The sequence below is a fragment of the Microtus ochrogaster genome, linkage group LG8 (assembly GCF_000317375.1).
Source record: "Microtus ochrogaster isolate Prairie Vole_2 linkage group LG8, MicOch1.0, whole genome shotgun sequence".
In the NCBI taxonomy this organism is placed as follows: Eukaryota; Metazoa; Chordata; class Mammalia; order Rodentia; family Cricetidae; genus Microtus; species Microtus ochrogaster.
In genome coordinates, this window is record NC_022033.1 from 11,216,500 (window position 1) to 11,231,862 (window position 15,363).

At 43.5% G+C, this 15,363-nt stretch overlaps 1 protein-coding gene across 2 annotated transcripts in view; it reads left to right on the forward strand.

Moving 5' to 3' along the window:
- Positions 1-15,363, forward strand: part of B4galt5 (beta-1,4-galactosyltransferase 5) — a 51,110-nt gene that overhangs the window by 23,836 nt on the left and 11,911 nt on the right. Inside the window, exon 1 of one of the 2 annotated variants that reach the window (XM_005362861.2) lies at positions 13,453-13,495. The exons of the other annotated variant lie outside the window; for it this stretch is intronic. Coding sequence (XP_005362918.1) covers positions 13,468-13,495 — 28 coding nt within the window. The 5' untranslated portion in view covers positions 13,453-13,467. Of the gene's footprint in view, positions 1-13,452; positions 13,496-15,363 lie in introns of those variants that run through there. 2 annotated transcript variants of the gene reach the window in all.

Below are 15,363 nucleotides of genomic sequence, written 5' to 3' on the forward strand. Positions count from 1 at the left end.
AAAAAAAAAAAAGATGCCCAGTGCTGGTGCTGGCAATCAAACTTTGGCTCATTGCAAGAACAGTAAGTACTCTTAATCACTGAGCCATTCCTCCAGACCCTGTAGCTACTGTTTTGTTTTGTTTTATAACAGGGTTCCACTTTTAGTTTAGACTGGCCTAGAATTCATTATGCAGCCCAGGTTGGCCACAAACTAATGATAATCCTGTCTGCTCTTCAGTTGATGGGATTAAGATGTGCATCCCAAGCCTGGTTCCAGTATGGCTCCTCAACACATGTATACAGTGTATGACTGGCATATAATTGGCCTACCTGTTGCCTCCATCAGCTATTAATTTATGTTGGAAACATTAAAAATCATCTATATTCTGAGGTAGTTAACTGTTGTCTGCCATTATTACACCCATGGTTACACCACCATGTATGTGTGTAATTTTCCAGAGCTGTAATTAAGCTTTATCCCATGTTGGCTGTGCTGCTACCAAGTTATTGTTCTCTCTGGCTTGTCAGCCATCCTGTCCAGCTCTCCATTTTGCATCTGGAGACCAGGAACCCATAAAGGTCAACTTCAGCTTCTCGATGTGACAGCGTGGTAATGTCTCCTTTCTGTGACCATTGTTTTTACTGGAATGATTCATGTTTCCTATCTATAGATTGTCTCAGGAGTGAAAAGCATAATAAATTACCCAATAGTCAAGGAATTCCTGCCAGATAGCAAATCCTACAGATCCTTTCCTGCTTACATCTACCATATGTTATGTAAGAGTCCAAGTCCACAGGCCTAATCTGCAGATTTATGTTAAATGAATTTACTGCAGTGACCATCACAGCAGAGACTGTTCCATTCTCTCCACCCAAGGATTCCATTTGGTGATTTAGAGAAAACTAGAGTCTTTCAACCTTGTTGCTTATTGTTCCAATGTTAGCAGTTAGTGGCTTCAAGATTGTAGGCTTACAGGTGGAGTGGAGGTGTTTGGACCTGGTAAAGGCCACGCCATGTTAGCTTCAGGGCTTTGAGGGTGCAGAGTGGAAGCTGAGTAAGGAATTCCATTCATCTCACAAACCGAGTCACAAGGGTTATTTCCCTGATGCCACACTGATGACAAAGGAGCACAAATCCTCCAGACTGTAAAGCACTCATGGTCATCTCTGTGTGTAGCAAGAGGGGAGGAAAAGCTGTTTACTAAGACACTGGCTTGCCAAAGTCAGTCTTCTGTTTTTCTCCAAACTTCAGTCTGCATATTTTTCTGTGAATTTGTTTTCTGGTTCAATAATTCATTCTTTTTCCCCATATAATCCAATATTAAAGTAAATCCTTCTAATTTCAGTTTGAAGTCTAGATTATTTTTAATTTTTTTTTTGTGTGTGTATGTGACAGGATCTCATATATCCCAGACTGACCTCAATCTCACTATGTAGCCTTGAATAGCCTTTTATTTTATTATATATGTGTATCAAAGTGAATGTCTGTGTGCATGGGTACCCACAGAGGCCAGAAGAGGTTCATTGGAGCTGAAGTTACAGGTGGTTTTGAGCCTCCTCATGTAGGTGCTGGAAACAAATACGGGTCCTCTGTAAGAGCAGCAATTACTCCTAAATCCTGAACCGTTACTCCAGCCAAGAGGATGACCTCTACATCCTAGTCCTCCTGCTTCCACCTCCCTTTTTCTCCACCAAGCCCAGTTTATTCAGTCCTGGAGATAGAATCCAGGGCCTCATAAGCATGCTAGTCAGGCACTCTGCCAACTAAGGTATATCCCTAGTGTCATGCTCCTTTAACATTAATTTTTAATTAGTTTGTGTGCACAGGCACAGACATGCCATGCCACAGTACAGAGGACATTTGCTGGAGTGGATTCTCTCCTACTATTGTATGAGTTCCAGGGATTGGAATCAGGTCATTATGATGCCTTGGTAGCAAGGGTCTTTTCTTTACCAGCTGATTCATCTTACTGGCATTGTTTGTTTGTTTGTTTGAGGCAATGATTTGGTACAGTCAGACTGGTCTACAACATTTAACTCTCCTGCCTTAACTTCTTTTACAGCTTAACCACTTTTTCTTATCACTCATCATCTAAAGTACTTTGTTATAAGAATGGAAAGCTGAGGAGCTGAAGAGAAGGCTCAGTGGTTAAGAGCACTGACTGCTCTTCCAAAGGACCTGGGTTCAATTCCCAGCACCCACATAGCAGCTCACAACTGCCTGTAACTCCAGTTTGAGGATATCTGACACCTTCACACTTATGCACATAAAATAAAGTTAAATAAATTAAAAAAACAAAAAGTGAAAAGCTGACTGACAGCAACTGAGCTGACCCCAGGGTGGGGTTAGTCAGGTTTCTTCTGTGCTGGTTTGCCGGCACCCTTCTAGTTGATCCTCCAAGTACCAGCAGAGGACCTGGGTGGTTTCTTGGCCCTTTGCCTGGTACTCAGGCCATGCTCCTTAAGGGCTTCTGCTGAGCCTCCTGTCTGTCCTCTTTTGTCTCTTTGTTTCTTAGGACCTGAGATGCCATCACCAGGTCTCTGCTGTCATTAGTGGTTCTGTTTCTGTGCCAGGCTGTGTAGCACTTCTTTAACCTTCTTACTGGCACCTAGAATTGGCCAAAGCCCCAAGGGGCAAGGCAGCTGCAGTGTGATGTGTCACCTCTGGGATTCTCCTTCAGAATTTCATCTCCTGGAGTTGTGTTCACCTTGGCAGCTCTCCAAAGTCTGCAGGTTTTTTTTCCCCCTGGTTTTTCTTGCTTTCTGAGGATTTCTGGTCTTAGGTTCTCAGCCATCCCTGAAGCAGCAGCTGCTTTCTGCAAGTCTTTAGACTCTGAGAAAGACCTGGAACAAGCCCCCACAAGAGAGACAAAAAGCTCAGAGCCACAGCAGGAACTGCTTGAACTACTTGAGTAGAAAGGAAGCTACTAGGTAGTCACTCTGTTTAAAGAAAGAAAAAAAAAAAAAGATTTTTTTTTTTGTTTGGTTTTGTTTGGTTTTTCAACACAGGGTTTCTCTATGTAGCCCTGACTGTTCTGAAACTAACTCTGTAGACCAGGCTGACCTCAAACTCAAGAGATCCACCTGCCTCTGCCTCCCTAGTGCTGGGATTAAAGGTCTGTGACACCACATCCAGTAAAGTGGGTGTTGGAATCTAAACTTGAGTCCTCATGCTTGTGCAGCAAACAGTCTTACCCACTGAGCCTCTTTCTAGCTCTAGTTTTTATTCACACATAAACTTAATTCATTGAATTGTTAATGAGAGAAGTGTGTCCTTATCCTCATTTTATGATTGAGGAAACATTTAGAATGGTTACTTTGCTCAGAGTCACTTGGCAACTTAGTACTTAACAGGGTTCTCTTCCAGAATTGACAATTTGAACTACTGGGACATTTACCTTGCAGTTTAAATAGAATAATAACATTAATTATTAATTCATTTTAAAGAGATAACGAAACCCAGAGACTGCTGGTAGACCAGATACAACAGTGGTGTACAATTTGAAGCTTCTGAGCTGAGCATGGGCTTAAGTACTTAAGAAATTTTATGTGGGGGTCTAGTTTGACATTATGGCCATTTTGCCCAACTGCTTACCCTAGCACTAATGCCAAGTCTTTGTAGGGTAAACAAAACCATGATAGCCAGCCCAAGCCCAGTGTGGTGGCTTGTAACTGTAGTCCTAGTACTTGCTCAAGCAGATGGATTGCCGTGCGGATTTCTGGGAATTAAACTCAGGTCCTTTGGAAGAGCAGTCAGTGATTCTAATCACTGAGCCATCTCTCCAGTCCCAAGCTTTATTTATTTAGTTCACAGGGTTTTTTTTGTTGGGTTTTGGTAGTGGTGCTTGGGTTTGAACCCAGGGCCTCTGCTATGGTAAGCACTCTGCTATGATCTCCTCAGCCTGACTGAGTGCTCTGCGACATCTCCTCAGTCTCCTGTTTGCTGTCTCTGGCAGCAGCATTATGCCTATGATATGAGCCATGGGAAACCTGACTCTGGGATTCAGGAGCCCAGTCCACCAAAGAAATGCTCGTTTGACCAGAAACAAGGGTACTTGTGTATTTAGCCAACATTCAGCTTGCCATCAAGACCTGGCAGTATTAGACTAGTAGGACAGATGAAGGTTAATATTTAGTTTTATATGAGGACTAGCAGTTTCAAAAAAGGTCTGTTTAGTTTTTAAAAATGTGGAAAAGAAAGTTAGAGGTAGGAGAGTATTTTTTTAAAATTAATTTTGTTTATTTATTTATACATACCAATTCCAGTTCCCCTTTCCTCCTCTCTTCCTGCTTCCCTCCCCTTTCCCCACCTCACCCCCCCCCCATCAGCTTCTCAGAGGGTAAGGCCTCCCAAGGGAAGTCAACTAAGTCTGCCTTGTTGAGGCAGAACCAAGGCTCTCCCTACTCTGTGTGCCCCTCCCCCCATGCCTAGACTGAGCAAGGTATCTCTCCATAGAGAATGGGTTCTACAAAGTCAGTTCATACATTAGCATTAGATCTGGTCCCACTGCCAGTAGCCCTATATACTGTCCAAACCACACCATTGTCACCTGCATTTAGCGGGGGTTGGTCCTATGCAGGTTCCCTGGTTGTCAGTCAAGAGTCAGTGATCTCCCACTAGCTTGGGTCAGCTGGTTTCTGTGGGTTTCCCCGTCATGGTCTTGACCCCTTTGTTCATATTATTGCTTCTCACTCACTTTGATTGTACTCCAGGAGCTTGGTCCGGTGGTTAGTTGTGGATTGAAAGAGAGTATTTTTAAATATGAAGCTGGGTTAAGCCATACATCTTTAATTCCGGCACTGTGGAGGCAGGCAGTTCTCTGAATTTGAGGCTAGCCTGGTCTATGTAGTTCTAGAGCAGCTGAGACTGTGTAGTGAGACCCTGTCTCACTGTCTCTCCCCCCCCCCACATACACATATACATACATACAAATGGAGCTGAATTTAAGCTACTGTCCAAGAGACCATTCTGGTCATTTCCCATAATCCACTTTGTTATCCCAGAAGATCTGAACAGGCAGCTATAGAAAGGGACAAGGAAGATGAGGTATCCTTTTGTTCTATTGTTGTCACTGCCTTTACCTTGTTCTTTGCGCTGGAGGCATGAAAGGAGATTAGTCTGTCCAGAAGGCTGTAGGGACTCTTTTGGGCTTCCAGAACTCTTTTTGCAACCAGCGTCACAGCATTGACAGTGCTCACAGTGAAGTGGACAGGTAGGTAGGTGGTCAGGGCTCTCCAAGTCTTAGCAGGCTCTTGGCCAGATAAAGCTGGCTCTTGACCTGTTTTTGTAAAATAGGGATTGTAAAGCCTCTTTTATCAATGATTCTGAAGTCTTACTTAAGTTTCTTCTTTAATAAGGTGGGTGTAGGAGGGCAGTCTGGGAAGAACATGTCACTTGGCCCTCCTAGAGCCCTGCTACACCCCAAGCTGGCTCCTGGGCTTAGTGATGTTGTGTGTCATTGAGCATGGGCCAGTTGGCTTCTTAAATCTCTTAGCTTGTTATAAGGCTTGTTCTTTAGACAGCTCCCATGCTGGAGGGTATACCCACTTAAGCTGTGGCGAGTACTTGTTTTACAGCCACAGTTGGATAGTTCCTGTGCACTTGGAACAGTAGAGGAACAAAGGGATGGGCTTCCACTTTTTGCCAGCCAGACTGTTTTATGTCCTCTGGTCTGTGACATTGCTTCTCTGTTCTGAGCTCATGGCTTGTTTTTTCTGCTTTCTTGCTTGACCTATGCTGGCTCGTCATTACTAAGCTGACCTCCATCTCTTCCTTTTCATGGTGTTGGAATTGAACCCAGAGCTTTATACATGAGAAATAGGTACTTTGCCACTGAGCTACACTCCCAGTTCTGGCTTTTATGTTTAAGTTAGTCCATGATCCTGGGTGTGTTAGAAAGGGTGAAATAGATTGACAAGACTATCTGGAGCTGAACCATTTGCCCTCTGTTTTGGAGCAGGGTTAGCACAGTCCTCAGTCAATAGCCTGACTTTATCTCCACTTATATTGCTGCTCCCAGCATCAGTTATTAGGCCAAAATGCAGGCACATTCTCATCCCTACACGGAGCATTGGTGTCCTGCTGGGAACATCATTTTCTTGAGTGTGTTTGTTCTAACTGCAAATTAACAAGACACTTCCAGAGAGCCTGTTTAGAGGGGTAGGATGTTATAATTGAAACACAAGCACAAATTACTGTTTTTGTTGAGACAGACTTCTACAGTATAGCCCAGGCTGATCTTCAGCTTTCACTTCTCCTGCATCAGCTCTTGAATGCTGGGATTAAGACATGTACTGTCCCATCGGATTCTATTATAGTCTCTAAGGGTCTTGTCTTGCTCTTGAGTAGACAGAGCCATTCTATGGGAGGACTCCAGAAGCTGGAGCATAGTAAACATTGACTCTTAAAGACTCTGTCAGGACTGTAGGCTTTTGAATTCAGGAATGACTCTTGGGGTAGCCCCAGGACACAACCCCCTCCCTACTCTAAAAAATAAGGTTACCCAATCTTTAGTGATCTTCCGTACCATAGAGTGAAGCCCACAGCTGCAAACTCCTGACCATAAGCTAAGATGATCAGCTGGCCCTGGCGATTCTGAGTGTTGGGGTTCAGCTGACTTTCTTGCCTGTCTGCCTGCCTCCTTCCTTCTGTGTGGGTATTTTGTGTATGTCTGTACATGTGTGTATATGATACCCAAAGATCAGAAGAGGTTGTTGGATCCCTTGGAACTGGAGTTATAGATGTTGTTAGCCTCCTTGTGGGTGCTGGCAACCAACCCCAGACCTCTGGAATAGTAGCAAATGTTCTGAACTGCTGACGTATCTCTCCAGACCTGACCCACTTTGATTAACTTTAAAGGCAAGAGAACTAAACATTAAGTAACCTGTGTGTGGTGTGTGTGTATGCATGCATGTATGTATTTATGTGTATATGTGCTTGAATATGTATCGAAGTCAAAGGTCAGCTTTGGTTCCTCAGTCACCATCCACCTTGTTTTAATTATTTATTTATTTATTTATTTATTTATTTATTATTTTTAGTTTTAGTTTTTCAAGACAGGGTTTCTCTGTAGCTTTGGAGCCTGGCCTGGAGCTTCCCAAGCAGGCTCAGTTGACTGCCTATTGAGCCAGGGGTCTGCTGTCTCTGCCTCCCCAGCTCTAGATTATAGGTGCACACAGCTTTTTAATGTGGGTACTGTGCACTGAAGTCATAGTTTTCATGCTTCCCTAACCCCTTAACCCTTTGTCTTCTATTATCTTAATTTCTGGAGAGTTTTTACAGTATTTAGTAATTTATTTATGCGAGTGCGTGTGGTGTGTGTGCCATGATGCACTCGTGGAGGTCAGAGGACAACTTGCAGAAATTGATTCTCTCCTACTGTATGGATTCTGGGACTCAAACTCAGGTTCTTAGACTTGGTGGCAAGTTCCTTTACCTACTGAGTCATCTTGTTGGCTTCTTTGGTGTTTCGATACAGAGTTTCATGTAGCTCACCACTAACTCCTGATCTTCCTGTGTCAGCCTGCCATGTAATGAGATTATCAGCATTTACTACCTCACTTAGTTTACCATTTGGGATTTTAATCTTCAGACAGCAAAAGAAACTAAACAAAGCAAGATAGGTTTGCTTGGTTAGCTTGCATGCTTAGCCCCTGGTGCGCTGATCCACAGAGACTTCTGACAAAGGCTGAGCTGCAAATCCAGAATCCCAAGAGGCCCTGAGCACCCAGAGAGGTTGTTGTCAGGCAAGATGGGGATGCTAATTGGCCTCCGAGAGAGCAGGGCTGCTGCTGAGCTCCATCCCTTGGTAAATGTACTCCCCTCGGCAGTCCTGTTAATATTTAAAAATAACGTGCCAAATCTATTACAGCCACTGTAATTTAATTTTTGCTGCAGTTCAGAGCTATATGGTTGCCAGCATGGCATCAGTGTGGGCTGAGTTTTAACTGCTAACCTATTTACTTATATGTTTATTTTTAATCGTTATATGGGATGCCTTGGATGAGAGCAACAGTAATATTAACTTGAGAATAAGTAATTTGTGTTTAGGTATACCTACAAATGTGACTTTGGTTGTCCCTCCTCCCGGTCCCTGTCTTTTTTTTTTTTTCCAGAGTACATGCTTTGCTGTGATAAAGTGTTGTTTTCTGAAATTTTTGTTTGGAGTCTTTCAGTCCAAGATACATAGTAGGAGCATTGTGTGGGGTCATGGCTGTCCCTACAGAACTGCTCAAAAGGTTGTTTTGACAGGTATTAGAGTGGCAAGAATGAAAATGGCCAAGTCACACCCCTGCCCCCACACCTCTACCCCTGCCAGGTGTGTGTGGCATGTGTGTTGTGAGACAAGGTCTCAAGGGCTGGGCTTAAAGATCTTTCTGCAGAGCTAAGGATGGTCTTGAGCCCTCAGTCTTCCTGCCTTCACTTGCTGAATTCCAAACTTGAAGGTATGCACCACAGTACCTACAGGCTTCATGCGTTCTTTTCTAAGTCATGCCAAATACTAAAAGTTTGGTCCTAAGATTAATTTTACTTTTAATCGTGTATATATGTGTATGTATGCCACGTGTATGTGGGTACCCTTGAAAGCCAGAGGTGTCAGATTCTCTGGAGCTAGAGTTATAGGCATTTGAGAATCACCTGAAATGCTTGCTGGGAATTGAGCTCATGTCCTTCTGGAAGACTAATACATACTCTGCACCCCTGAACCATCTCTCTAGCCCAATAAATGATATTCTTGATCCTGTAAACCAAATAATGGCTTGGGGGACTCCAGATAGCTACCAGATGCTTTAACTTCATACATAGGATTCATAGTTTTAATATATTTTGACTTAGGTTTAGTTGGCAATTTAGATATATCCAAAACCAAACTTGACACAGACTTTTACTGTGCAGCCCAGGCTGGCCTAGGATTCACAGAGATCCACATAGCTCTCCCTCCCAAGTGCTAGGATTAAAAGCACCACTACACCCAGCTACTCTTAGCATTGTTAGTCATTCATTCTTCTGTCATAGAGCAATTGGCTCCTGCTTTTGTGGACTTGGTTCATCAGAACTGACTCTACTAACCATACATCACAAGGCCAAAGGGGAAAGTTAATGGCGGAACATTCTGGATCAAGTATAGAAGAACAACACAGCAGAGGGAGAAGAGTATGAGCCATCTTCTTGTTTTCTGCATTCACTATTGTCTGCATTCACTACAGGCAGGGTGTAGCTGCAGCCTGGTGCCTGGACTGGCCTGAGGCCTCCGCCCTCAGGCTGCTCTGGAAAACCTTGCTTTACTTGCTGTATATGCCTCAGGCTGTGCAGTTTCTAGTGCTTTCTCTAGATCTTTGACTATTTTGATGAAAGATTGGCTCTTACCGCAAATGTTTGGCAAGTTGGGTGTTAATGTGAGTTAGAATGATGCCTTCGTAGAAACTGAAAATCACAAAGAATGGAAACCCTATTAATCTGCTAGGATCTTCCAGGCTAACAGTAATGTGAGTTCACCCTCACTAGACACAAAGAGAGATGGCCTTCCAAAAGAGACTGCATCGAAGATGTTTGGAATTTTGGTGGGAGGCTGAGGCGGAAGGATACAAGCTCAAGGCCAGCCTGAGTTTCTGTGTAATGTATTTTCTAAGAAAAAGAAGACCTTTGATTTGGACTGTATGCCAGAGAGCAGAAAATTGGTGAAGTTTGACACAGCACCCCTTTATCATACAGCAACTTTCTCATAGGATTAGGGAAATGGTTTATTGCGACAAAGAAAATAAAGTTTTGTTTTGTTGTCTTTTGAGACGATTTCATGTAGTCCAGGCTAGCCTCAAACTTGGTGTGTAGCCTTGACTTTCTGGTCCTCCCATCTAATCATTCAAGTGTCAAGGTTGTAGTTGTGCTCAAGCCATCACACAAAGCCAGAGGAAGATTCTTACCCCATCAATGTCTGCCATTTGTGTGGTATAAATGCCGCTCTCAGGAGAGGAGTGCTGGAGCCTTTGTCAGTACCTCAGTTCTTGGTTTCTTTATATAGTTCTTGTTCTGGGAATCTCTTCTGGGCTTCAAGATAAGGAATGTTTGAGAATGTGGCATCCCTTGCTGGCCTTTGTAAAGCAGAGGTCATTCAAGTACAGCAGCCGCAAGTGACCATAGCAGTGTTCTGTGTGTCAGCCTGCATGCAACTCACATAGGACAAGGTACCTCTTCATTAAGCAGACATGGTGTGTCAACTGGAAAGACTAGAGATAGGAGTGGACAGTACCAGTCCTGCAATGGAGGGGCATCGGGAAAGTTAAGAACTCATGAGCAAGTAGTGTCAGCCACAGTGGAAGCTGATACCGTAGGATAGACCAAGGCCACAGTTGGAGAGAGGGAATCGTGACAAGGGACCAGAGAGACAGCCTGCAGGTGGCTGCATCTCTCACAGCATCTTTTCTTCTGCATTACCCAGTCCAGCATATAGTGGGTGCTAGAAAACATATGTGTGATACAGACAGTCTCCGAAGGCTTGTGTGTTGTTTCTTCTGGCCCAGGGTTCCCTTTGGGCATGTGGTGTGAGATTTGGGCATCTTTGCTGAACTCTCTGTGGGGTATGTGCCTGGTGTAGGTACTTGTGAGGGTTGGTCAGTATCATACTATTCAGAATTAAAAATTCTTAGTTGCAATTAGAATTTATATTCCTGTCTATATAAATATGCAGTAAACTTGCATTCTCATAAACAAAGACAGTGAGAGTGGAAGCTGTGGCTTACCTACCTGTTGTGAGCTGCCCAATGAGCTTTGTTTAAATATGTATTCTTATCTGATCATGGGCCATTTAATAATCAAGATTTTAAAAAGACTGGCAGGTTTCTAGGTTTGCTTTCAAGATACTGCATGGCTGTTGATTTTACCATTTTTTTTTCTTTTAAATACTTGGAAATAAGTTGACACAACCTGTGATGGACTGAATGACTTTTGTGCTAGAGATGGGAAGGCCTTTGAAAGCAAGGCAGTTTCTTCCCGGAGTCAACCTGAAATGAAAGCTTTTGCTCTTTGTTCTTTGTGTGAGTCCACTTCCAGTTTCCTTAAACAGTTTCTGCTGCTCCAAAGCATTTAAAAGGATTTGAAAGTGTGTGTGCGTGCAAATTTTGCAGCCAAGAATTATTCCTGCATTTTAGAGAAAAGAAATGTAGCCCTTTTTTTAGATTTGTATGTAAATGTCCATGCGTATTTTAGAATTTCCTTCCTTCCTTCCTTCCTCCTTCCTTTTTTTTTTTTTCTGAGACAGGGTCTCACTATGTTTTTGGCTGTCCTGGAACTTGCTCTGTAGATCCTCCTGAGTGCTGGGATTGAATGCATGTGTACATGTATATGCAGACATGTGTGTATGTGTGTCCCCATCTATCACTTTCTTCCTATGCCTTTGAAGCAGGTTTTTTCCAGGGACCTAGGGCTTGAGTTTCCTCAGCTAGCCTCAAAGCCAGCAAGCCCCAGGGATCCCCCCCTGTCTCTGCCCTTAGAGCTGGAATGCCAGTTTCATTACATGGGTGCTGGGATCTGAATTCTGGCTCATGATTGTTCAGTAAGCATTTACCTTTTTAAAATTTTGTTTATTTTTATTTTTATGTGCATTAGTGTTTTGCCTGTATATATGCCTGTGTGAGGTGTTAGATTGTAGAGTTACAGATAGTTGTGAGCTGCTATGTGGGTGCTGGGAATTGAACCCAGTCAGTGCTCTTAACTGCCAAGCCATCTTCTCAGTCCCTTAGAACACGTTCTTAGCTGCTGAGCCATCTTTCTAGCTTAATAGCTTTTTTCTTTTTTAAAGAAAATTTGTGTGTTGCTGTGTGCTATAACCCACAGTCTCCCAGCATATGCAGTGAGTAGATTTGAAATGTATAAGTCAGTGACTCTCATCCCAGCATCAACTTTTTAAAACTTTATAAATGGTGTGTTGTGTTGTATTGGTGCTCAGCACTGAAATCTGGGGATCAGTTGTGCTTGTGACCCTGACAGTAAAAAGATCACATCAAAGAAAGAAATGAGGATGGCTTTGGGCACTTTGGGAGACCTGGACTCCAGAGACCAAGCCCTGTTATAAAATCTGACTTCACAGGGTCCGGTGACTTAGGCAGACCTCTGTTCCTGCTTCTGTGACTCAGAGGCAACAACCTGCATGTCAGTGACCTCAGGGGTCACACACAGAGACATTAGGAAACACACTAGTGCAGCAGGATGCAAGAAGCATGCTGACTCCATTGGAAGTCATAACAGTGGCTTCATTCTTCATGGAGAACCTTCCTGAGAGCTGGGACTCTGATCTCTAGTGGTTAGGGTGGAGTTCAGCTATTCATAAACTTAGCAGATGTTAGTCGTAGAGATCGTGTGGCTTCACAGGTATTCCAACACACTGGGAGTCACCAATCCTTCTGTCAGAAGTGCTTTAAATCTCCGTTTTCACCTCTGTGGTAGAGACATCACCCCTGGTGCCCTCTACAGTTTAGGTCTTGGAGGTCAAACTCAGGTTCTCAGGTTTGGTTTTTACCCATTTCCCCAACTCATAGACCAAGACTGAATTTTGCTGCTGTGCAGACCAGGCTGGCCTTTAACAGGGAACCATCTTCCTGCTTCTGCTTCCCACAGGCAGGCATTATAGGCCCGTTACTGCAGTTTATGCACAATAGAGGCAGAATATTGCTTTATTGCCAATGGTGGCTCAAAACTCACTATGTAGACCAGGCTGGCCTCTTCCTGCCTCAGCTTTCCAAGTAAAGCTAACAGGATCAAGTCCCTAGGCGTGGCTTTGGAACATTGGTGTTTGGATGGGGGGATTTCCTTGTTTTCAGCATTTCCTATTGGCTCTCTTGACATCTAGTTTTGCATCCTTTCTTCACCGTCCTGTCTTTCAGAGTGGGGATCGTAGCACAGAAGCCCCTAGATCGTGTTCCTTCTCCAGCTCCCTGCTATGCTATGCTCTGCTTCCTAGCCACTCTAGCTTTCTAGGCACACACGAGTGCACAGGTCTCCAGCAGACACTTCAGCCCATTTGCCCTTGAGCCCTCTTCCTGTGGGTTCATTGCGTCACATTTTACTTCTAATCTGGTAGTGTTGTGGGGGATTTTTCTGTGTCATAGTCTTACTAGTGTGTGTTCAAGAGAAAACTGCAGGTTGAACCCAGGAGGAGAGAAGAGCTGCCAGCTCTGTGCCTGGAGGCATTCCAGGGAAGCCATGGCTACAAGGAAAACTTATTTATCTTATCTTTGTCATGGTTATAAGAGATTCCTCAATCTAGAAACGGGGCTGGGTAATAATTACAGGCTGATTTGTGCTAAGTGTTGCTTTAACAGCCCGCACACTGTGGTAGCATTTCTGAGCTGGTGCCTGTAGGGGCCTGCTACTTCTCAGAAAAGAAGTCTAAAATCTGTGCAGAGGCACGTGCTGACACCTGGAACACTTCTCAACTGGATGCTAAGATAAAATTGGCTTTTCACTGCAGTTCAGCCAGTGTTGATCAGGACCATGGTGCTGGAAAGTACTGCCTGTCAAGGTAAGGCTCAATACAATGTTCCAGAACACCTGGGCTTTAATACGTAAGGGTTTTTTTTGACTTCACTAACCACATTACCATGGACCAATTTGAAACAAAAAATGTTGATACTCATGGAAAAATGGTCAAGACAGCATCTACCGCACAAAGATGCAATTCTTTATGAATGAGTGTTTAGACTGGAAGTCATGTGTCTGCTCGGACACTAGCTCATGAGTCATGTGTGGCTAGGTTTAGTAATGACTTTCTAGAGATGTTCATACAGTTCTTCTCTGTGACCTTTGGTCACTTGCACATGAAACAGAAGGGTGGGAGGGACACTCGAAGGTCCTATAGAATCTGCTACATGACACGTAACAGAAGGGCACTTAGCAATAAGATTAAGGTATTTTGCTTCCAGCAAGCTTAGGAAGAATAACAGTGACTGCTGTTTACTAACATTCATCAGATATCCAGTGACTCTACCCAAGGGATAGTAGGTTTATTACCAGAAATACCCTCAAACAGAATTTCCCGCAGCCAGTTCTACAGAGAACCTGTTGATATTGCTGGTGAACTGTCAGGGCCAGGTGCCTGTTTGGGGAGTAGCAGGGGTCTTGAGCTGTCTGTTGTGAACCCCTCTGAAGGGGGCTCAAGTTGGCTGTTTTGGGTTAGTAGGTGAGCAGCTGCACCTGGACCTCTCTGTGAGTGTAGATACCAGCTACCACTGTGGACAGCTGGCTCTGTCTGTAGCCAGCCATGGAGGAATACACATGGAAGTGGGGTTGAATAAGAAATAGTATTGAGTCGGGCGGTGGTGTCATATACCTTTGATCCCAGCACTCGGAAGGCAAAGGCAGGCAGATCTCTGTGAGTTCGAGGCCAGCTTGGGCTACAAGAGCTAGTTCCAGGACAGGAACCAAAGCTACAGAGAAACCCTGTCTTGAAACACCAAAGGGAAAAAAGAAGAAAGAAAGAATAAGAAAGAAAGAAAGAAAGAAAGAAAGAAAGAAAGAAAGAAAGAAAGAAGTGGTATTGAATAGCCAGGGAGTGTTGCACACACCTTTAATCCCAGCACTTAGGTGACAGAGGTAGGTGGATCTCTGTGAATTCAAGGCTAGCCTGGTCTACAGAGCTAGTTCTAGGACAGAAAAACTCTGTCCCGAAAAAAAAAGGAAAAAAAGAAAGAAATAGTGTTGAACGTCACTGGGGACAGTTTGAGCCCAGTCCAAAGGAGAATATTCTTTACAGATGGCAGTGTCTTACAGATTGCCTGTGTTCTTGGAAACCATTGTTTCTGGACAGTGTTAGATGGTACTGATCCCAGGCAGGCTGAGTCTGAATCTGTGACAGTTCCCTTTGTTTGACAACATTTGCCTTCTTGGTCTTTTATGTTTTCCAGGGTTGAGCATGTTCCTGTGTAAAGAAAGTCTTTACGGGTGTTTGCCTGTGTGAATTAATTCCTTCCTTCCTTCCTTCCTTCCTTCCTTCCTTCCTTCCTTCCTTCCTTTCCTTTCCTTTCCTTTTTTTGAAGTGTTTTTTTTTTTATTTCTTTTATGTTTAAGTGTTCTTTCTGCATGTACTCCTTTGTTCCAGAAGAGGGCATCAGATCCCACTATATGGTGAATATTGAACTCAGGTCCTCTGAAAGGAAGAACAGCCTTAACTGTTGAGCCATCTCTCCAGCCCCCATGTGAATTTCTTAGTAAAATGACAAGACTCATTCAGGAGACAGTATGCACAAGCTATTAATAAAACAGATTGCAAACCAATTTAATTTTTTTTCTTTTTCTCTCTCTCTTTTTTTTTTTTTTTTGGTTTTTCGAGACAGGGTTTCTCTGTGGTTTTGGAGCCTATCAATATAATCATGAAAAATATTGATTATTCTA